The sequence below is a fragment of the Phoxinus phoxinus genome (genome assembly GCF_949152265.1).
Source record: "Phoxinus phoxinus genome assembly, chromosome: 20".
Lineage (NCBI taxonomy): Eukaryota > Metazoa > Chordata > Actinopteri > Cypriniformes > Leuciscidae > Phoxinus > Phoxinus phoxinus.
In genome coordinates, this window is record NC_136895.1 from 17,271,435 (window position 1) to 17,295,674 (window position 24,240).

At 37.3% G+C, this 24,240-nt stretch overlaps 1 protein-coding gene across 8 annotated transcripts in view; it reads left to right on the top strand.

Moving 5' to 3' along the window:
* The window catches only part of nfia (nuclear factor I/A), a 151,646-nt gene extending 143,601 nt beyond the window's left edge, over nt 1-8,045 (top strand). For all 8 annotated transcript variants that reach the window (XM_079592157.1, XM_079592159.1, XM_079592158.1 and 5 more), the window contains one exon: nt 6,841-8,045. In XM_079592157.1, coding sequence (XP_079448283.1) covers nt 6,841-6,855 — 15 coding nt within the window. In that variant the 3' untranslated portion in view covers nt 6,856-8,045. The remainder of the gene's footprint in view (nt 1-6,840) is intronic.
* Nucleotides 8,046-24,240: the final 16,195 nt, after the last annotated feature.

The following is a 24,240-nucleotide window of genomic DNA, read 5'->3' on the forward strand; positions in this document are numbered from 1 at the left end:
AGATTGATTTCAACTCTATGCTCCGTGTCACACCCCAGAAAATCACAGGATCCTGTTTCTGTCGGAACGCATACGGGCTTCCACAAATCTGGAGAGGGAAAGAGAAGAGCGACCGTTTCCCTCACACCTGCGAACATCGCCGCTGCCACGCTCTAATAATAAACAACATGAATATGTTTATATCCCCCTCAGGTGGGAGCTGTTTGTTTGGGGTCGTCTAATGGACTGCCGCTCTCCGTTTTCTTCTTTTTTTTCCCCGTAGCGTCTGATGGCAAAATGTAAATAAATAATGTAGTAAATGTCTGCGGGGTCCCGTGGGGAGCTGTAATACGTGGCTGGGCGGTTTGGGTTTGAGATGGCTTTTATAAGCACTGCTCTCCAGGCCCGGGCTGGTTTGCATTACATGAGGCTGAATTCCTCTGAGATGACACTCATCCTCAGGCACTTTAGCGCGGCTGCTGACTCAGCACTCCTCCGACCTGATGAGATTACTCCTGCCATTGACAGCCAGTTAAAGGACCAGACCAAGATTCCCAGCACCCCGTTTCTGTCGCTCTATCTCTTCTGATCCTTCTTCCTTAATCTCTTACGCCCAACTTTCTCGATCCTTTCCCAACTTTTTAACTCCTTTTTGGTCTTAAAGGGATAGTTTGCCCAAATGTAAAAATTCTGTCACGTCGTTCCAAACCTGTATGACTTAAAGGAGACATTTTGGAGAATGTGCTGGTTGCGCATTAATGCATGAGGCTTTCAAACTTGAAAAAATATGACGTATCTGCTATATACTGTATCAAGTGTTCTGAAGCTGAACATTACTTTTGTTTAAGGAATCAAGTTGTTATTCACTGAAAATCTTCACCTCCAGTGAGCTGTGAACGGATCAGTAGTGAATGGAATCAACAGATTCAATAAAAAGAACCATAAAAGTGAGCCATATGACTCACGTGATATATTCCGAGTCTTCAGAAATCATAAGCAAACTTTGTTTGAGAAACCTACCAAAATTCATGTTTCAAGAGAATTTGTTCACAAGTCATTCAGAGTTGTTTGTGAAGTGAATCAAATGTTTGTTCAATGAAACGATTCGATTCAAAAGAATGATTTATTCACAAAACATTCAGAGTTTTTGTGAACTGAATTACCTGATTCAATGAAAAGGTCTGATTCAAAAGAATGATTGGTTCGCAATTATGAGTTTCTTGAACAAAGTTAGCACAAGACTTACATATCACTTTTATGATACTTTTAGGGTTCCTTTTTAAAGCGTGAAAGCTTCGCTCCCAATTTCTTGTCTTTTGTGTTGCATCGAATATAAAATAAGTCATACATGTTTGGAATGACACGAGGCCGAGTTTTTCAGTGAACTATCCCTTTAACTCAGCTGCAGTCTGTCTCTAAGTCTATTAACCGTTACCGTTGCATTTCATTTCCTTTCTCCTTCCTTTTCCTTTCTGCATGTCTTACCTTATATCGCTCTGGCAGATGTGCTGCAATGTGTGTTATTTGCATGATGTTCCTTCCCCTCCGCCCCCCTCTCTTTCATTACATTAATACAGCTTTCACCTTGAGGGCTTTCAAACAGGACACTAAGGCTATTGATGGGTTGACTACAGCTATCTATCCGTCAATTACAACCGCTGACGTACATCCTTTAAAACCAACCCCAATAGCGCTCAGAGGTCCAATTCATTTTGGCGAATAAGCATGTTGCAGCGGTTTGCTTCAATGAGCTGGTTCAAAAAATGATATCATTTTTTGGTAACACTTTACAATAAGGTTCCATTTGTTAACATTAGTTATCTACTTTAGTTAACATGAACTAAGAATGAACAATACTTCTAGAGCATGTATTAATCTTAGTTCAATACATTAACTAATACATTAACTTCATGAAATCAAATATATATATATAATTCACAAATTCTATTTAAAAATATATCTATACATTTAAAAATGATATTTCAATAATGTACAAGTACTAATATATATATATATATATATATATATACAGTTATTCATGCACAACTTTGCGTTCATATTGTGTTCTGATTTGTAATTAATGAAAAACTGAATGAACGTTATTATACATGTATAAAAAAATATACATTATCTATTAATTAGTACATTAGCCAAGCAAAACTGCAGTGTGATATCTGTCACACATAGTATATACAATATATAATTACATATTGTGTTGTTATTATTTATATATTAATATTATTTCTAATATAAGTAGAATATTTTTTTATTTAAACATATTTTATACAAATATTATACTTTGCGTGTGTGTTATTAAAAGTTTTTTTTTTATATAAATGCTTGTATTATATTAAAATATATAAAAAAAATTACCATTTTTGTCCAAATTAAATATATAAATGGTCTTAAATGTTGCATTACAATTCCTACTTTAGTGTATTGCGTTTTCAAAATTTTACCAATTTTTAGCTGCAAAAATGAATGGAGCATCGCCGACATCCATGCGTCACTATTACACACTTGCGATTCACGGCAGTTTCCGATACTCTTGTGTTTAAGTGAGGTTAATTGACTCACAAGCTCTTAATTGAATCGTTAAAAAGAGACGGTTCAAAAGTACAATTCATTTGGGAAAGGGACATCTCAAAACCCCACAACAACCCTTTGTGGCTCTATAGCTAATGCTAACCGCAGGCCAGTACGTCATTGTAGTTGCATGGAAATGACTTAATCCCGTACATATCCCTTCTGCCAAAGCGAACACATAGACCCGTTGACTCTGTGTGGGCGGCTTGAAGCTCCATCCAAACAGAACCTTTAGGAACAAGAAACGCTCCATTAAGAGGCCAATCGGAGATGATGTTTGTGTGGTTGTTTTACCAGACCGAGGTGTCGTCAGTCGCATTTCATGTTTGCCCCTCAGGTGTCTGGCTCTCCCTTATACCACCGTTTCATTCACTTTTACGCTGAATCATGCTTTTTTCACTCCCGCTCTCGCTTTTTTCCCGATTTGGTCCCCTAAGAGATAAGGAAGAGATACTGAGATCTGGGATTGCTGTTGTGCTCTGTCTCAATGCTCACATGGTCTTCCTGGTTCAAGATAAGCTATCCCACAATGCATCATTGTTGTTAGGAAGCGATCCTTTTTTTACACTTGATGTTTTATTCCGCGTATGTTTTTACACCAGTCTAAGTTCCGTCACCCCTAATTAAATCTAACCATCCATTAGTTGAGAGTCTATAAAACGGATATGGATGTGTGTGTGTGAAACCACTTTAATTCTTCTGGCACAGCGTTCCACATCACCGCAAAGGACTTTTGAGAACTTTTTTTGAGCAGAGAGCTAATGAAAAGATTCATTAGTGGTGCTTGCTAAGACAAGAATCATCATTATTATTGATTATACTTAGGGATTGGGAATTGAAAAAACCCATAGCTCATCCCACACCGTTTGTGCTTCGGGCAAGTTTTGCACTAGAGTTTCGTTTTTTACAGATGTTTGCACTTTTATACATAATTGGTTATTGTTTGTAGTAATACTAATCTACTACTAAAATTGTCTTACGTTTTTTTTTGCTTATTGGTAACTGGTCGCTTAACCAGTCAAATAACCTGTATCATATCATGTCAAAATATAGTTTTTAAATGATATGCACATAGTTTTGTCTCTTGATTTAGTTGCGTTTGTTCTGGTTATGAAAGACCACCCATGTTGCAAACGTGAGAATGACAGGTTGTAATTTTACACTCTATATTGTCTGTCTGTCTGTGCTGGGTATCTGCAGACTAAATCCTAGCTGTCAGCACACCCCTCTGTGTGGTAACATAAGCCCACTGTCCACAGAGTTACGGGGAGTATCGGAGAGAAGCTTACACGCTCCTGCTCTCTTTGCAGAACGCCGTCTCCAAAAGTCTTCTCAGGACAGGGGAGGGAGGGAGGGAGGGGGAGGGAAAGTTTCAGAGCGGTCGAGCCGATAGACAAAGACACAAGGAAGCTGCACTGCACCGGAGCGCAGAAGTCCAGACTCAGCAACTTCTATTGATTAAAAACTAACCTTCCAGTTTCTCCGCTGCGCTTGCGGTGAGCAATAGAATTTAAACGAGCCGTAAGCCTGAGCCTTCCACGCCGATGTCTGGGACATTTCCAACCTGATAGAATCCACTCAATCTCGCAAATCATTTCATTGTTCTTAACTACTTTGGATCATTTACCGCATTAGCCTGCTGAAGCTTTCAATAAAGCCTAGACCGTATATATAATGCAATATTAATGTATTTAAATTGCACATTATTATCTGTTATATCTGTTCAAAAACAGCCAGTTTTAATATATAGATATTATATTATGCACCTATAAAAACAGAATATGCAGGTTTATGCATATTTTAATATCTTTATTGATGTCTTTTGAATGTTTTAATAAAGCACTATATATGTTTGCAGACTATATATAAACTGTATTTGGAAGTATGGTATGTAAATATTATATAATATTAAATTAAATACACTCCATAGACCAAAAAATGACACTTTATGTGAAGTCTGTTTGTATAATGCATTAATAAAATATTCAAAACGTATATTAAATAAATAATACTTACATATACCTTTATCTTATGTAGTATATGATTTTACATAACAAAATATCCACTTTTCAGTGTTAGGTATAATATGACAAAAATTAAAAATACACTGTTTATATGATGCATTGTTTAAATATTCACACTGCACATCAGTTAAAATAATGAAATATTTTCTTATGCTTTTAGTGTTGAGTATTAGACAAAAATATAAATGCACTTTATTTGAAGTCTATTTATATAATGCATTAAAAGAGCATTATTTAAAAATGCTTACGGTAATTAAATATTGACATATTACACCTTCAGTGTGATGTATGTCCATCATATATATATATATATATATATATATATATATATATATATATATATATAATGTCTGAAACAAAAAGTTTGTAATTAGTTGGTTAAGCAATAATAACAGAAAACAAGAAACTGAGTCTTGTGTGCAGGGCAGTGATGTGCAGCCTTGTTTTGTAATTAGAAGGCAGTCCTTGAGTGCTTCTCTCTGATTGGCTGAGAACTCAGTGGGCTTAATTACTCAAGGCTGGTGATTGGCGGACAGTGTGTAAGCATTATGAGTTGAGCAGTGGGGGGAGCATGTGAATCACTGCAAACACTGAATCAATAGCGTGTGTATTTGCAGCAGAGGCCGGATGGGGCGGATCGCTCGGACAGAACGCCGGCCAGAAAGAGAATAGGAAGACGGAGTAGGGAAAGAGGGATCAGAGAGGGGGAGAAAGAAAGAGGGATAAGGAGGCGCGAGGCCCGGCCTTGCTAATGATAGTCACGTATACGGCTGTCTGGTTGTCCCTGGCAACCAGACATGATGTAACACCAGGATGAACTTGAACTTGGTGGGAGGAGGGAAGTTGGAAAGGGGAGGGGAGAACGGAGTGAAAAAGTGGGCGAGCACCGAACGACACTTGCTCACTTGCTGGAAACGTGAACAATGGAGCACAGCAATCAATAAGCCCATTTCACTGAAGGATTACAGGGTGCAGCTCGCTAACCTCACCACTCCAGTCTACAGACAGACGCCGCGTGGCGGAAAGTGCTGCAAAGGCATTCAGAGATGGACAGGAACAGGAAAAGAAAATGTTGTTGAGCTGAGCCCTCACAGAGTCAAGCACCATCTTAAGACCTGATACACGAGACATAAGCGATCCCATAAGAAAAGAACAAGCTTTTTCTGATTTTCTTTTTGGCAGTGTATTACAGGTACGGATGTTCAGGGTGTGAATTACAGGTTAAAAAAAGCATTAAACCCGCCAAAGAAAGTCAAAACAAAAGGTTTGGGGGATCTTAGTCAACATTACAACAACTGCATTCACAACTGATTTTACTTCTGTGGTGTGCTGTCATTTTGAAAGTGTGTAATGAGAGAAAATGTAGGTCGAGGATCTATTGTATCCATTGAGAATGGATAGAATCATGAAAATTGATCTTTACTGTATATGAGAGGTGGCTGGAAGGGAGGTGTTGCAAATACAACTTGATTATAATACAATAGTTTTAAATTAACATGCACTGGTGAATCCTGCACAGAAAAACCAGGAACATGGATTAAGAAAGTAAATAAGATATATATAAAAACTATATTAGTCTATTTATTATCAAACAGCATTTTAGTAACATTTTCTGTTCATTATTGCTTTACAAATCACAAAGTATGTCACAAATGAACTTTATTTAACTTAAGAAAATTATAAAAATGTAAATGCTAAACATTAACATTATTTAATTTTTGTTTAAATATAATTGCTTTTTACATTTTAATCAAAATAATAAAATACACAGTGGCGTTTAAAGTTTGGGGTCATTTGTATGCCTTTGAAAGAAAGCTTTTCTTTTCTTTTGCTCATCAAGGCTGCATTTACTTGTTAAAATACAGTTTAAACAGTAATATTGTGAAATATTATTACAATCTAAAGTAACTGTTGTCTATTCCTGTGATGCAAAGCTGAGTTTTCAGCATCATTGTCACATGATCTTTCAGAAATCATTCTAATATGCTGATTTGTTGTGCTGCTTAATGTTTTTGTGGAAACTGATTTTGATGAATAGACATTTATTTGAAATGGATATCTTTTGAATGATAGTGTAATAAAAAAAGGTCAGATTGCAGCCCAAAAAGGAATGAAATTAGCCAGTTAACACCATTGGAAGTCATTGTATAGTTCACTCTGCGTTGATGGTACTGCTTGTTCATTGAAATCATTGAATGGTTAACTTGCACACCAAACCTCACCAATGTTGTTCCTCTCGGTCTCGTTGCAGTGGTACCTGGGCTAAAGACTCCCGACACGGACCGGCCGCTCCCGAGGTCACACGACCACCCCCTCTGTCTCCCCTGAGTACGACCCGCAAACATGTACACCAGTCTGAACAGAGAGAAGCCACTTGCTGCCCCAGTACTGGACAGACCCACAGCATGGCTCCAGCAGAACCCCGCCAAGCCCTGGAACAAGAGGAACCGACTCAACGCGCTTACACCCACTTACTATATATCTATATAGTCCATATGTATTCTTCCATATGTATGGTTTACATGCCTATATTCATATATAGTAGCTGTCCAGCTCTTCTGAGGGTGGAGCTCGAAAAAAAAAACAAGAGCTTTGTTTTCTCGGAAACGTGCACGTTTTTTTTTTTTTTATGTTTGTTTTGTTTTGTTTTGTATTTTTCGGTTTACCCTCACAGATAGACGAGGAAAACGTAACATGACACAATCAAAGAGCTTCCCGCATCTGTGCCTGTGGTCTTAAAGAGAAGTCTGAGGCGTTTCGAATCAAACACAGTCTGCGGCCAAGGGTCGCGAACCCACAACCACCTGGAGGTCGGAGCTCTGCCTTTCAATCACTCGTGTTTTGACGGATCAATCCGGTTTCGTATCGTGAACGTTGGAGGTTTCGCCTGGGTCAGATATACCACCAGCTAAAATCTCCATTGCGTCTTCTGACCAGGACCATTTCCTCCCCCTTCCACCATCATCACCACCACCACCATCAACACCATGTCAGATCAAGAACCCTTTCAAGGACTCAACCGAACCCCTCGCTCCCATTTTTTTCTGTTTTTTTTTTTGGTGTCATTTTGGGGCAGGCGATGAAGAAGTCATGAACAGTGATGTTTGATATCAGGTCATTTTACAGTATACTAATGGGAGATCTCCCCACTTGGAGGCATGTTCATATTTTGTGTTTTTCGTACAAAAATCATTGCGATTCTTTCTACTAAACCCCAGAGGAAGGTCTGTCGCACACCAAGGGCCGAGTGAAGGTTTGATCTTCCATAAACTTCAAGAAAAGGTTAACAGTGAAAACTGAATTGAGGAAAGTGCAATTTTGTTGGGTAGATGTTGGATTGTTAAATATCTTTGTAAGATAGATCGTTGAAGCGATTGTTGAAAAGTATATATATATAAATATATATATTTTTCTTCCTAGTCCGTTCACACCTCCAGGACTCTAAAATATCGGGGTAAAAAAAAATAAAAAAACACGTAAAGAGGAAAAATAGAACAAATAGCCTTGTGAGAAATAAGGGGAGCTGTAATTGATTTTTCTTTAGTTGTTTTTTATGTGTTTGTTTGTTCATCTTTTCTTAGCATTATAGAACAAATGTCCCTTTAAGAAATATCACTGTTTTTTAGGATTCCTGCTAGTTCGTTTCCAAAACGCTACAGCAATTGTATTAATTTATCCAAGCGCATAACGTACGCAGAAAATTAGCAGTTTGCGAAATCACGAACGCAACGAAACACGTATAAAGCAAGGGGCGAAATACTGAACTAACTTCCTCGCAAACACTTCAGAAGGTGTTGCGCAAAAATGTGAAGATCAAAAAATGCATCCAGCTTCCCTCGCATGCGATTTTGTTGTTTTTGAGTTTTTGTTCGTTTCCTGTACGAAATATATATATATATATATATATATATATATATATATATATATAAACACACACACACTTACAGTCTCATCCACCGTCGATCAAAGCTCAGTAAAGTTTAAAATAATAATAATAATAATAATCTGCATGTTCTAGTGTTAGTGACAAATTTTTACTTAGATTACGTAGAGTTAAAGTAGTGTGAAAAATATTGTAATCCCAACATCGGGCACTTGCCGATCAACTATTTGTTTGGTCCCTTAAAAAAGGGCATTTTTACTGCTGTTCTCACAATCAACCAGCTAAACATCTCTCTGACTCTTCTCAGCTTGTCGTCTCCCTTCCTCCTTTATTCCCGTCAGAACAATCATTTTCATGTCTCAAGAGCGACGTACGCACTTCATTGTCTTTTCAAACTGCACGAACAATTCCACATCGATGTGCCTTGAGCGATGGTCTAGTTCTGAGTTATTGCACAAGCTGTAATGTGGAGACTATTTTTTCACATTTTCACCCCACCTTCCACGTGTAGTAACCTGGAGAGAGTGAAATTAGCGCTAATAGCGGCGTTTGCTAATGATGATACACAGTATTACTCTCCATTCAACTACATTTCGCCACTATCGGTCGTCCAATGCTTCGAAAATCCCATCGTTTTCACTCCGATCAGTCGAAAGTCAGTCATTCACCAACAGGTTTTGATGTCGTCGAACCATTTTTCTCTGATTTAACACTAGTGTATTGATATTTATGGATGTTGCTGCAATTTCTAAACGACGACTACTTTTTCTTTTCAGTCTTCCTGTTTTGTTTTTTCATTCCCAGCGATGAATAATGAGGAAAAGAATATGCAATACTTGCTTGCACTCAGTCATTTTTTCTTTTTGTTTTCTTTCTTTTTTTTTACCACCAAATTGAGCACTTGACAGGTCAGTGTGCTTTTCATACCCGTGACACGAGAAAACGCCATTGATCAGCCTCACTTCATAAACGTTTTCCTTTTTTTCGGTCATAATCAAGCCTTAAAAAGGAGGAAACTTCCTTTCCATCACAAACACACAAACACACGTCCAGGACAAAAAAAAAATATGCCCAGTTTTTATGTACATTTTGACGAAGTTCCATGTTATATTAATTGTTTACCTGTTTATTTTCTATTGCATATATCATTTAAGAAAAGAAAATGATGGGAATGAGTTTCCCAGGCATCTGATGTGATGGTTAAGTAGTTACACTTGTGTGAGTTGTTGTTTTTTTTTGTTTCTTTTAGCGTGAAATTTTTTATTTTATTTTTTTTGTCATTGTTCTTGCCTACTTTTTAGAAATGAGTTGGGCATTACTTTCTTAATCGTCTGCACTAAATATAAAATAATGAGAATTGTGATAATTGAGAAAAAATACAGAAAAAATTACAAAAAAAGAAGAAGCTTCCAGGGCTTAAAAGAGCGAAGGGAAACATGATTGCACGGATATTATTATTTTTTTGTCACAAAAACCTTGTTTAGAGCAGCCTGGCATCTAATCAGCAAGATTGGCTGTGTGTGTAAGATAATGACAAAATTGCACCCTTTTTAAAGAAAGAAAAAAAAAGAGAAAAAGAATTTCAAGCAATAGTTTGGGCAGTCTGTTTTGTTCTCGTGTTGTGTGTGTAATTTAGTTTTTTGGTACAGCGTTGGAGAAGCGAACAAACCGAATCGATTAGATACGAGAGTTAGGGCGGACGCACCTGAGTATGGGAGATTTGATGTTTGTATATTGTATAGTTTTATTAATTACACTGATTTTAAAGCTGCCCTATTTTATAATGCAGGACTTTTGTAACATTGATTAAATGAGGAAAAACTAGTGTTGTGAATTTTCTGATTGTTTGTATTAAGGCCACATAAATAGAACTGGTTTTGTTTGTCTGGGGAACTGGATTTAAGTTGAAAACTTCCTGTTTCCTATTTTTTTTCTTTTTGCTTTCCTTTTTGTATGTATTTAAGGACTTATTTCTTCTTTCGATGGTATAGAAGTACTCCTATACTTGAAAAGTGTAGGATGCCGAGGTGAAAACCCCATTGTAAATGGATGTTACAAGTATGCTGTATGTTTTGAAGGTTATTTGTTGCATCAGTGTTGATGAAGCTAAATCTAGATAATTCTGAGGATGTTGGTAAGAAGAGAGCGTTTTTATGCATTTTAAAATTAGTTTTAGGCAGAAGACAATGACATAGACAGCCAAAGGATGCCCCTATTATAAATGCATCTAGGCATCTTTTTGTGTTCACCATTCCATGCAGGAAAATAAACCGCTTGATATGCAACATGATTCTTTTTTCTTTTCAACTTCTTCATCTTTCTTCCACCGCCCACCAGCGCACGCACATACACACACACAAAGACACTCGAGCGGCGTTACATGACGGGAAGGTTGGTCACAACGGGGCGTCGATAAAGCCATTCCTCGCTCGATTTTACATTGGCCCTCTCATTGACCATAACTCGCACTAAGATCGCTTGATGGTTGTTTAAAACACACAAAAAAGACATACGATTCCTCAAAAAAAGAAGAACTTTGACTTTTGTTCACGATAAATGGACGAGGTTCAGAGTCAAACAATTTTCCATCCCATTTTATCACTTTTCAACTTGGTTTAGGTTATACTGTTACGTTTTGTTTAAACACATTATGTAAAATAATAGTCATGATCATTAATCTGAATATTTTGAAACTCAATGCGATGAACAAAACGTTCCACATTTCCACAATCAATGGCCCTTTTAGTGGTATGTTAACATTTTCCATTCAATGACATCAATGCTAGTCCTGAAACAGGGTTGAATAAAGGTCCCGCAGGCCTTTATCATTTTTATGTCCCCATTTTTGTGGGCATTGCATCGCTAACTTTCATTTGTTCGTTTGAAGTGGGAACAAAGAATTGGATGGTTTAAGGCGGGAATACGGCTTTATATCAGGGTAATATTCAATCATGAGACATTTTAAAATGTAAAAAGCCAAAAACACAACTAAATCAAGTCTACGCCCATTCACTGCTCTGGAAAACTACAGGTTTGACTACAGGTAGACTGCTACTTTTTTATTATGCTTAAACTCTTAGCAAACCCACATTTCACTCTGGGGTTCGATTGGCCCTATTAAATCAAAAATGGTCGGCAGAACGGGGCCCGATGAGGACCTTAAAGGGCCTGGGATGACATAAACATGTTGTCAGCTTCATCATACCATGTATTTAACCCCATCATGCACCAAACGGTATCATCACAAGGTGCTAAATCTCGCTAAAGTGGAGGCTAACTGGAAACGAGCCTGCTTTCTGATAGCATAGCAGTGTAATCCGCATGAGAACTATGCACTGACGACACGCTAATCTAATCAGAGTCTGGTACTTGCACCTTTGCCTTCCTCTTTTTTTAAAAACTTGTATCGAAATCAACGGAATAATGAAACTTAAAGCAAACCAGCATTTTACCTGATGTATTTAAAAAGATCAAATGTAGTGCCTGTGAAAAACTATTATATCGCTCTCTGAATATCAAACCAGTTAACAGTTTGTAATCATTTCAGTTTTCTCGACACCAGTAGCCTTTTCTGATTATAGCTGTTCAGTAACCACACACTATAAACTGCATGCGCCTCCATAACCAACTGATATAAACATGACTCGATGATCTAACCCAGCTCTGCTACCAGTCGTCTTCTCAAAACTTCCTTCCGTTTACGTGTTCCAAACCAGTTCGTCCTCTAGTATTATTGCATAATGGGAGTCAAGGAAGTGATGTGCACCTACTAAAATATGGCGTCCACCTAAATTCTAGGTTTTCCAGGACCATGTCCTGCTGTAGCACTCAGTGTATCCATTATCTCCAACAACAATCATGAAGGTCTGTGTTTCCTGGGGTTCCCACACTCGACAATCGATACTTGCTGTTGGTGCAATTCCCAACGTCTCTCAAGTTCTGGAGTTAAAAACGAAAGACTCTTGGGTGGGGATGAGAATCGTTAAGAATTGAATGATCTCGACTACTTAATGGTTCCTTTAATGATTCTTTTAGTAAAAAATATTTGCCATTCATACTACACAACAATACTAAATAAAAATTAGGTAAAACATTAATTTAGTTTTTTTATAAAATTTTAGACAACATGCATGTGTATCTTTAACAACAATCTCGTGAACAATCAGTCAGCAACTACCGATTTAATTATCACAGTTGTAAAAGCTGTATGTTTCATTCATTGAATCGTTTGTTCGCGAATCAGAGTAGCCTACACTATTTGTGATGTTTTTGGTTCACAAAAAAATAACCGTTTCATTTGACGAATTCTTTAGGGAATTGGACTACACTGACGTTGAGATGTATGATTTCGATCTACTCGAAGAGTCATTCGTTCAACAATCAGAGCAGTCATTCTTTTGGGAATCGGACTATACTGCACTGTAAAAAGTGATCAGTTGACTTAACTTTAAAAAAAAAAAGTGAGGAAACCCATTGCCTTAAAAAATTAAGTAAACTTAAATTGTAATTGAAAAAATTCAGTTATGTAAACTTGAGAATTCCACAAACTTATTTTTTTCAATTACGCATGGTTTTATTTACTTAATAACTTTAAGGCAACAAGTTTCCTCTCTTTTTTTAAGTTAAGTCAACTGATCACTTTTTATTGTGTGGTTGAGCTGTAAAGAACCACGCATTTGACAGTCTAACTCACTTTGGCCCTCAAGATCCACTTTCGTGGAGAGTTCACCTCCAACCATGATTAAACTCAACTGCCTGCAACTTTCCAGTAATCGTGAAGACCTTGATTCGCTTGTTTGATGAGCGTTGGAGCAAAACTCTCCAGGAAAGTGGATCTCGAGGGCCAGAGTTGAGAACTCCTGGTTTGCGTATTGAGCTGAATAAGTTGTGCAGAAACTGTCCAAGTATGTCAGCAGAAGAATTCACGCTCGAGAACCGTTACCGGGAACCGATTGAGTTTAGGAAGATCCTTAGACATTAGACTTGAAGAAAACTAAAGGGTAGGGTTCAAACTTCAGGGAGTGTTGAGATTTGAAAATAACACAAAATGTGAGCATAGTTTGTGTATCTACAACATCCAGGGCCATCAAATCCAACCCATAGGACATGAGGTCTTCTAGTTGCCAATAATGGTTATGAACGATTAAAGTGTTTTCTCTTTGTTGGTATTGATTATCAAATATCTTAAGGTCTTTTTGAATTGTAGAACCACATTTTTGGAAACGGATGTGCTGTGTGTGTGTATAGTCCGAAGACTAACGCTTCTGAACGTGTCGGATTCTGTTCAAAATTAACCAGCACTGCGGCCCTAATCGTAAAGAAGACAATCCCGGTGGTTATCGTGAAAGATTACGCATAAATCACTGATGTGATGTTACCAGATCCCTTCAACCAGCTCCACCACTCCAAATCTCCATGTCCATCATCATCATCATTCGTATACCCAACCCGACCTCATGAGAAAAAAAGTGACTACTTTACGAAGTGGCGATGTTGTATCAATTCATACGATTTGATTCATACAAAACGCATGATTTGTTTCGTATGAAAATGTAAAAATTTTTGGAACAATTAAGAAGGTCCACAACTAAACCTAAACGCCAGTGGGAAGTAAGCATATCGTACAAAAACGTACGAATAACACATGAATTACCCACCAAATTCGCCAAAGCGTAAATTAGTTACAAACTGCCATGAGAATGTTGGTATATCTCATACAGCTCCATCTCACCCCGCAGAATCACCGTATACGTACTACGTTTTAGATATAATCTAAAGTAAAATGTAAAAAAATAATAAAACCTTGTGCCTCTAATACATTTCCTGAAGAAAAATTCACGTTGTATTGGTACCAGCTCCATTAACTAGTTCCATGGAGCTTCTGTATTTGAGCTGTGAATAATTTTGTTTGCTTTCTGGTTCTTTCTCTGAACTTTTCTCCTTGTTTTCTGTGTGTAGTGCCATGCCTCTTTCTCTTGGAGCCATTAGTGTCCACCTCCATCGACTCAATTACTAAAAGCAAGATGTGCATTTCCTATGCAACGACAAATGAGAGAAGAAAAAAAAAACTGAAATAAAAGACGCTAATGCTGTACACCTCCATGTCTGGCTTCATTTCTTCACAGGTTCCAACCCATCGTCGTCAAAACCGCCTTATACGAGGTTTCCAGAATGAGTTACTGATGTGGATGGTTTGATGAGTACAAAGTGTGCAGTGTGTTGGGAGGCTTTAAGAGATGTTGTGTGTAATCCAGGCACTTTGTGGTTAGTTTGCTGATGCCAGCTGTCTGAGCGCAGATGGAGGCCTGGGCCGCACTGCCGGCGTTCTCTCTCAGATGCCGGTGTCTCGTGTTCATGCCTCGTTTGATGTTGAAGTGCCCCGTGGCCTGCTCTCCGAGAGTTGGTTACGGCTCGAGGAAGTGGAATGAAAGCACACTCAGCACAGGAGCTCATCGATACCTCGAGAATGTGTGGAAATAAATGCCTCAATAACATCAACAGATTACCCGAGGTTTTAACGAGGAAGTGATGTAAACGTTTATACTGAGAGCATTCAGCACAAATGAACTCTTGCAAATGGGTGTGGTGCAAAACAAACTGTCACTATGTTGTTATCTATTAGTGGTCATTACTATACACATATAAAGGTATAAAGGTAAAAAAAATCTAATTTAAATTAGATTAAATCTTTTTTTACAGTATTTATTTTGATTACTATATTAATATATCATTTATTATTATTAGTGTTGTTAATGTTAACTAAAACTATATTTTTTTAGTGATTGACAAAAATAAAATCGATCGCTGAAATAAAATTAAAAATGTTGCCTTTGCCACTAACTTATTTTAGGTTGAAGTACTATAATTAAAACTAAAACTGAAATAAAAAATAAAGCCTTATAGAAAAACTAATAAAAATGACAAAAGCACATAACAAAATTATTAAAATGTAAATGAACGTGGAAAATGTAAAATAAAAACTAATATTAAATAGGCTACTAATAAAAACATTAGCAAATAAATAAAATTAATAATACTCAAATATTTAAAAATTAATTTTATGTAGGCTTTTATGTAGGCTTTATGTCAAAAACATTAGTATTTTTTTAAACTGCATTTAATTATGGTTTTATAATAAACATAAAATACAGATTTGAGTCAAAAAGGTTCAAATGAAACACATTTTTGTCATTTTGCAACTACAATATTAGTAGGCTAGCCTATCAACTAATATTCTATGCCATTTAACTGGCTAAAATGAATGACGATGAAATATTCATTAATTTTAAAGGACATATTCATATAAAACTGACTAAAATAATAAATATTGCAAAAAACACACACACTGCAGTGCATATACAAATGTGTTTCAAATCAGGCTTGTAAAAATTATTTTTAAGTGGATATGGCAAAAAAAAAAAAAAAAAAAAAAGTTTTGCTTCCTATCTGATAAAAAATAATGCTATTCTACATGGCTCAGATCTCTCCTTCAAAGTAGGTGTAGGGCTTTTCTTTCCTGGTTCATTATCCATTGCAAGCCAGAAATGTAATAGGCTACTTCTCAACGAGTCGCATGGTTTCATTCATGTCTGTAGGCTACAAATGGATTATTATAAGTTATCCAAAAAGTTTAATAATAGTGATGATAATATCATTAGCAAACACCACTAATATCAAGCACTGTATCTGTTTTAAAAACACACTGTAGCCTATGTGAGAACGAAATATATGGCACCTGAGGAGAGTTTCCCGCTCTTTTACAGCTGACGCATGACTGACGTGACTTTGGTTTGCGGTCACGAGCGCCTTGATCAATGCAGGTTTACCCCGGCAGACTCACACCTCAGCAGAGCTGCTGACCGTTCCTCTACCTCTCTCTCGCTTTCCCTGAGAAGTGGTGTGACAGTGAACTTGGATTCCCTCAGGGGAACGGTGCAAGCGAAGGATTGGGTTACAGGGCGAGAGACAATCCCGAGACGAAACCGCAAGAGGCCCCGTGAATAATGCACAAGCAACACGGGGCTTCGGGTTTCCTCGCCGGGATCGGCCCGTCTGCATTCGTCCTGCCCGCCGTGCGAGACGCGCACACACCTAATCTCCCAAGGGGCCAAAGGTTAGGAGGTCAAGACTTTCGGTGAGAAAGTCACTGCTACATGAACACCTCAGGTGAACACACACATGTACGTAATCACTTTCTAGCATGCATACTTGAATTACACTTTGACAGGCCAGACAGACGCCTCAACTAAGTGAATGTATCAGTATCACTGACTTTTTTTTTTATGATGTTTTACCATGATGTGATGAACTATGAAATACTGTATACTAGCTACTATGTCATACTATAAATTACATCAACACACACTTATGAACTGTAAATACCGTTCTAGCAAACTTGTTTTCCTCAAACGAATGCAGGTCAGCTAATGATGACATTGTGCGCCCAACTGAAAATGAAATTGATAAGAGAATGTGCATCATCTAAATGATTGCATGGCTACAGTGTTGTATAAAGTACTAGAAAGCAATACCTGAGTAATAGTACAAGTATGGTACTAGAAAAAGACTTTGGTAGAAGTAAAAGTTACCTTTTAGAATATTACTTAAGTAAAAGTCTTAAAGTATCTGATTTATACTGTACTTAAGTATGAAAAGTAATTTTCTGATATTTAATGTACTTAAGTATTTTAAGTAAAAGTAAAAAGTTTTTTTTTTTTTTTTAAAGCAAGCGGTTAACTTTGATTGTGAACTTTATTGTGGATTTCTTATACTAGGCATACTATTAACTGGTACAACCTGCTGTTGTTTGTGTTTTGTAGCCTGTAGCCTACTGTACTTGTGTTATCGTTTATCTCGCACTGCATGTAGGCCTACTTTAAGTTAGCTGCTCTACTAAGAAAAAATCAGTCTGCAATAGTGCACTGTTCTGTACAGCCTTATAATTCATTGTATTTTTCAAAAATATAATTTTATATTCAGTGCAATAGCCGTACACAGGGTTTTATAAATACAGAGGTCCCAAAAGTAATCTTACTAGGGGGTTCGGGGGCATATTATTTTTCCACTGTCATTGGCAAAAAACATATGTATATCTGTGTTAAATAGGAATCCATTGTAATAAAGTTATTCTCATTCTGGGCACAGTATGCAAAAGGCTATTGCTCTACCTGCTCTCCTTTCTCATCTCCATCTCTCGTTCTTCTTCCCTCAGTCTCTTTATCTTTACCTGTAAATCTCCCCTTACCGAAGATGAGCTTTGCAAACTGATTATTTATGTCGGTCGTTTAAAACTTCTATCGTAAATCAGCGGTTTAGTTTAGCCACTTGCATCTTATCTCGTAAAGCGTCGCGTTTGGGATTCGCGCGCGGCCGCGGCTCGCGCTTCCACGGGTTCAGTTGTGCATCCTCCTCCATGGCAACAAACAAGCTTTACGCTGAAATAGAGCGTGCGTCATGTAATCTAGGAGCAGTGATTCGCCAAACCTCAAACCCACATTTCTTTTGATTTTATTTTGTAGTAACGAGTAACGAAGATGCTTAGTGGAAATGTAGCGGAGTAAAAGTATACATTTTATCTAGGAAATGTAGTGAAGTAAAAGTAAAAGTTGACATAAATTTAAATAGCGAAGTAAAGTACAGATACGTGAAATTTCTACTTAAGTACAGTAACGAAGTATTTGTACTCCGTTACATTACAACACTGCATGGCTATAATGCAATAAAACAAGCCAGAGCCGACCCTACCTAACTAATGAATTTTTAAAAGATATTGTTGAAATGGCAGCTGTGTCAGTGAGGTGCATACTGTGGTAATGAACATGACTCAAAGAATCATTAATTCAACCGATTCGTTCAAAACATTCATTTAGAAATGAAACCAGTTTCTGTCTTTATCAGTGAGTCATTGAATCATTCATCAAATTATTTGTTCAAAATACTAATTTAGTGAGGAACAATCACATTGGCTTTGTTAGGAGTGATTATTCGAATCATTAATCAAACAATTTGTTCAAAAACATTGATTCAATCAGAAAAGATACAAGTGTCAGTCTTTATGAATGAGTAATTGAATCATTCACTCAACCGATTCATCCAAAAGCATTGATTCAATCATGACCGAAAAACACCACCCCTTTGTGTAGCTTGGAGATAAAAGGGATTATGATATAAATTTTATATAATATAAATATTATATATTAGACCTAGTTAGAATTTGTTAAGCATTATGTAATTAGTAATGTAAAGTATTAATGATAAAATCTAGCATGGAGTCCATGAGTTTACGAAGGTTAAAAAAACCCTGCAATAAACCGAAATTATATTCTTAATTAATAATTGTATAAATGTTAATTAGTTATTAAATTAATGACACATTTTTTTTATTTAAAAACTTTTTGCAATGATGAATTATTATAATTTTTTTACAAAATAAAAATGAATATTGTATATATTAACTTTATGAATGAATTTACTATGTTTCCTTTCCGCTCTCCTCCTCTCATATTTTGCAGGGTGTGTGCAGCCCAGCGCCTCATTAAAACCATAGATCATAAATTGAACACTGACTTAGAGGGGCTAATCTGGGATTTAGAAGCCATTCAGTGAAAAAAGATAATTAATTTCACTCACATTCGTCGACCACATACTGGGCGAAGAGCTTAGTGAAGATGCACATGAATTAGAGCAAGTCTTTAGAAAGTTCTAGGTAATCCCGTGCAAAATGACTTTAGGAACGGTGTTGTTGACATGGTTGACTGCGGCCTCCGAGCAGGACCGCTTCACACACATTAATGCAGTGAAGGAACTGAACGCAACGTAAAAGAGGAATTCTGAAAAAAATAACAATCTACTGCCCCATGCTAAGCTGAAACTACATCCGTAACAATCATGAACAAGCAGCAATGTTTTCAGTGAGCACACTGGTAGGGGGAAAAACACTGATTATAGCATTTATAGCAACAATGAACAAAATGTGATGGAACAGGTCAAAAACATATCATTTTGCAACAATGCGAAATCATACAGTCATATAATTTTGACTTTTATGGCACTATATTCTTAAGGAATCTGAGGGATGATGAGTGCCGACACTTACTGTTTGCAGATATTTTGTAAGAAATGAATATTTTATTATGTATATATATATACAGTGGGGAGAACACGTATTTGATACACTGCCGATTTTGCAGGTTTTCCTACTTCCAAAGCAGAGGTCTGTCATTTTTATCATAGGTACACTTCAACTGTGAGAGACGGAATCTAAAACAAAAATCCAGAAAATCACATTGTATTATTTTTAAATAATTAATTTGCATTTTATTGCATGACATAAGTATTTGATCACCTACCAACCAGTAAGAATTCCGGCTCTCACAGACCTGTTCGTTTTTCTTTAAGAAGCCCTCCTGTTCTCTACTCATTACCTGTATTAACTGCACCTGTTTGAACTTGTTACCTGTATAAAAGACACCTGTCCACACACTCAATCAAACAGACTCCAACCTCTCCACAATGGCCAAGACCAGAGAGCTGTGTAAGGACATCAGGGATAAAATTGTAGACCTGCACAAGGCTAGGATGGGCTACAGGACAATAGGCAAGCAGCTTGGTGAGAAGGCAACAACTGTTCGGCGCAATTATTAGAAAATGGAAGAAGTTCAAGATGACGGCCAATCTCCATCGGTCTGGGGCACCATGCAAGATCTCACCTCGTGGGGCATCAATGATCATGAGAAAAGGTGAGGGATCAGCCCAGAATTACACGGCAGGACCTGGTCAATGACCTAAAGAGAGCTGGGACCACAGTCTCAAAGAAAACCATTAGTAACACACTACGCTGTCATGGATTAAAATCCTGCAGCGCACGCAAGGTCCCCCTGTTCAAGCCAGCGCATGTCCAGGCCCGTCTGAAGTTTGCCAATGACCATCTGGATGATCCAGAGGAGGAATGGGAGAAGGTCATGTGGTCTGATGAGACAAAAATAGAGCTTTTTGGTCTAAACTCCACTCGCCGTGTTTGGAGGAAGAAGAAGGATGAGTACAACCACAAGAACACCATCCCAACCATGAAGCATGGAGGTGGAAACGTCATTCTTTGGGGATGCTTTTCTGCAAAGGGGACAGGACGACTGCACCGTATTGAGGGGAGGATGGATGGGGCCATGTATCGCGAGATCTTGGCCAACAACCTCCTTCCCTCAGTAAGAGCATTGAAGATTGGTCGTAGCTGGGTCTTACAGCATGACAACGACCCAAAACACACAGCCAGGGCAACTAAGGAGTGGCTCCGGAAGAAGCATCTCAAGGTCCTGGAGTGGGCTAGCCAGTCTCCAGACCTGAACCCAACAGAACGCGGTGCACAAACGGAGCGTAAAAGACCCGCTCGTGAAACCTGATCGCCAAACACGGAGGGGCGGGGCGGCATATTTTCGGCTTATATTTTTCAGCCTTTTTTTTCTTTCAGCCAAAAACCGAAAATGCCATTTTTGGCCGATAATTTTCAGCGGCCGAAAATTCGGTGCATCCAGCTTCTATGGTATTTGAATTCAGATTTGCTAATTGTACACAGGATCTTATTGTCAAACGCGCCATCAGGCAACTTTTTAAATGCAAACATTCCTCCTGAAACTCTATGCTTGTCCTTCTCCATCATGACAGGGTGACTTGGTTCGGCACACGCACAATAGCAGCCGCAACAGGAAGTCATTAAAACGAGGCAAAAAAAGTGCTGCGTCAATTGCGTTATTTTTTTATAAGTGGGTAAAGTAATCAGATTACTTTTTTCAAGTACGAGTTAAGTATTGCACTACTTTAAATTAACAAAAAATATCTGAGTTACTTTTTTTGTTTGACTTTTTTCTCGCATGTATTGACTGACAGCTCTCTTGTCTCCATGTTGAGAGAATAAGAGAAATTGCGAGTAAGTGCTGAGGCTTTGTGTGTGAAAATGATGCTTATTGTAGTTCTAGACTAATGTGATATGCATTTACTCATCTCACTTGCTCAAAAACAGATTTGGTATTCTTCAAAATGAATAAAAACAGTGAAATGAAAACTCGAAATATTACGCAAACCTGCAATAATGAAATGCTAAATAACAAAAATATACTTAATGTATTTAATCTCACTTTATTAACCAATGTCTTTGCTGCTGACCTCCAATTCAACCATATTAAAAAGCAAAAATGACTTTAGATAAACATCAAATATGTTTCTTTTTTTTCATTTCTGAAGAACTTTCTTCTCCTGCGCCCTATTCTTCTGCGATCCAGAATGACAGCACAGTTGAAAGGTTTGTGTGTTCCTTCAGCCTGAGCCTTATTCATGTCACTTTCGGTGAGAAAGTGCCTTTTCATTTGCCAAAAATAATACTTTTGCTTTTTTTGTTAAGACCAACAACAAATTAAAAGACCAACAAGTGAGCACAGCCCTGGAGAAAAGTAACACAATAGCACAATATATCCCATTACAAGTTTTCTTTAGGGAGTAATGCAATTGTAACTCATTACTTTTAAATAGTTACATTAAGAAGCAAAATTAGCATAACGTAGTGGGCTATGTGTTTTTAGAAAACATATTTTTAATATAAATTAATTTAGTCTTGTTCCATAGTAGTTTTTTTTTTTCATCCTAACCGGGCATGATGTAACAGATCCAGCGACTTATTTTGTTTGTGAAAAAGCGAAAACAGTCACAGCCAGTCAGAATATGTTTAACAGGACCAATGAGATTGCAGTATGGGCGGGACTATCTGCCTCAGGTCAACAAAATATTTTGTTGCTTAGCTGGTTAAAAGAAATGATCATTTATTTTCATATCATTAAAGTGCACAATTATGTCATGTAAAATCTCGGAAGTCAATGTACTTTTAATACTTTAAAATAAATTCCAACACACAATAATAGCCTAGTCTATCTCTTTGGGTGTGGCATTAAAAATCTGGTCTCAGTTTAGTAGCCTATTGACGACACAAATACTCATTCCTTGGATGTTCTGATAGAACATGTGATAACCGAAGTTCTGATTGCACATGTAATCAGAAAAGAGGGACACTTGATGTTTGCGTTTCCACAAACCATCCGCGTGAACTCCAGTGTGTCGTCATCCTGAAATCCAAAACAGATGTCACCTCAGGACTGGATGAACTGTTTATAGCAATAGCGACCCAAACATGTTCAAACAAGTACATTTTTCTCACAGTTCTGAAGTTTAAATAAATACATCAGGAAAAGGGGGAGTTTGAGATTTGGCAAAAAAAGCTAATTCGAAGGGAGTCAAAGGCAGTCCAAGCTTATTTTTCTTAATTTGTTTGTTTAAATTTCACTATGCCATTATATAAGATGGTTAAGTTAATTTCAGTCGTGTGGGATGTGGTGTCTAAAAAGTATTTATCATTGGCGGCAAAGCAACAATTACACCTGTGCCTTTTGTGTTCAGCACACAAATGAAAGCTCCTGTCCCAAGTCCGTACTGCGTGTCCGGGATTACCGTGGCTCGTTAATCAAAGGGCTCCCGGCAGGACGGGGCAGGCCTCTCCGTGGCAGAGAAAAGTTCGCCCTGGGTGATAGCAAGCCTATTATCATATTATCGCCTCAGGCACTGCTATTAAACTGGAAATTGCAGACCAGGGTTTTTAAAAAAAGGGACATTCATGTGGAGATCAGTGGAACAGCTTGTAGCCACTTCAGGCCTCTCTTGTCCACGATTTCCTCTGTTTTGTCTACTCCTTCTCTGCTTTGCCGTCGCTTGGTTTGACTGTTTTTGATTTTGGATTTTTGCTGTGTCTCTTTTTTTTTTTTTTAACTCTCAACGTCAGTGTCTTCGGTCCGTGTCAGTTCTGTCAATTGGAAGAATTAGATGTGCTGTCTGGCATAACATCGGGTCAGCGGTCTGGCCAAATCCTAATATAAATCAGTGCTTCTGCCATTACAGTCTCTCCAACTCTCTCGTATTCAAGTCAAAAGCAGTAAACCCTCAACCGAAAAGTGCACAATAACTGAATTAACTTACGCTACGAGGTAACATATTTTATTGATTAATTTTTACAAAATACTCTACTGACTAAATGAATAAAAGTCAGTGACTGATTTTGAATCTCACAGTTAGTTGTAGGTGTTTGATTCACTAAGAAGAACTGGCTCATTAGAGTAATTTGTTTGGGAATCGCACTAAACTGCTTTTAAATAAAAACATTCCTAATTGGCATCAATGATAAACGATAATTAATGATTTATTTATTTTTACAAAACGTTCTTTGTTCTTCACATTAAGAAAAAAAAAGCCTTTTGGTCTTTAAAATCTTTATTTTTAATTGGTTGTGCTGCATGTTCTTGATTTTTTAAATAGAACTGGCTTATTCAAATCATTCATTCAAGTTTGAACTGCACTGTTTTACGCTGTATGTTTTTGATTCATTAGAGTCGTTCGAGAATTGGATTAAACTGTTTGGACTGTTTGTTGTTGGATGATTGCAAAAAGAATAGACTCATTCGTCTTGGAATAACGCTAAACTGGTCGCGCTGTATGTTCTTGATTTATTGCAAAAAGAACAATTTCAGAGTTTGTTGTTAATTCAACACACAAAAAAAACAATTCATTAGAGTCGTTCAAGAATTTTAAACTGTTTGCACTGTTTGTTGTCGATTGAATGCAAAAATATTAGACTCATTCGTTCTGAAATAACGCTACACTGGTCACGCTGTACATTTTTGATTAATTGCAAAAAGAACCAGTTCAGAGTTTGTTTTTAATTCAACACAAAATAACCGA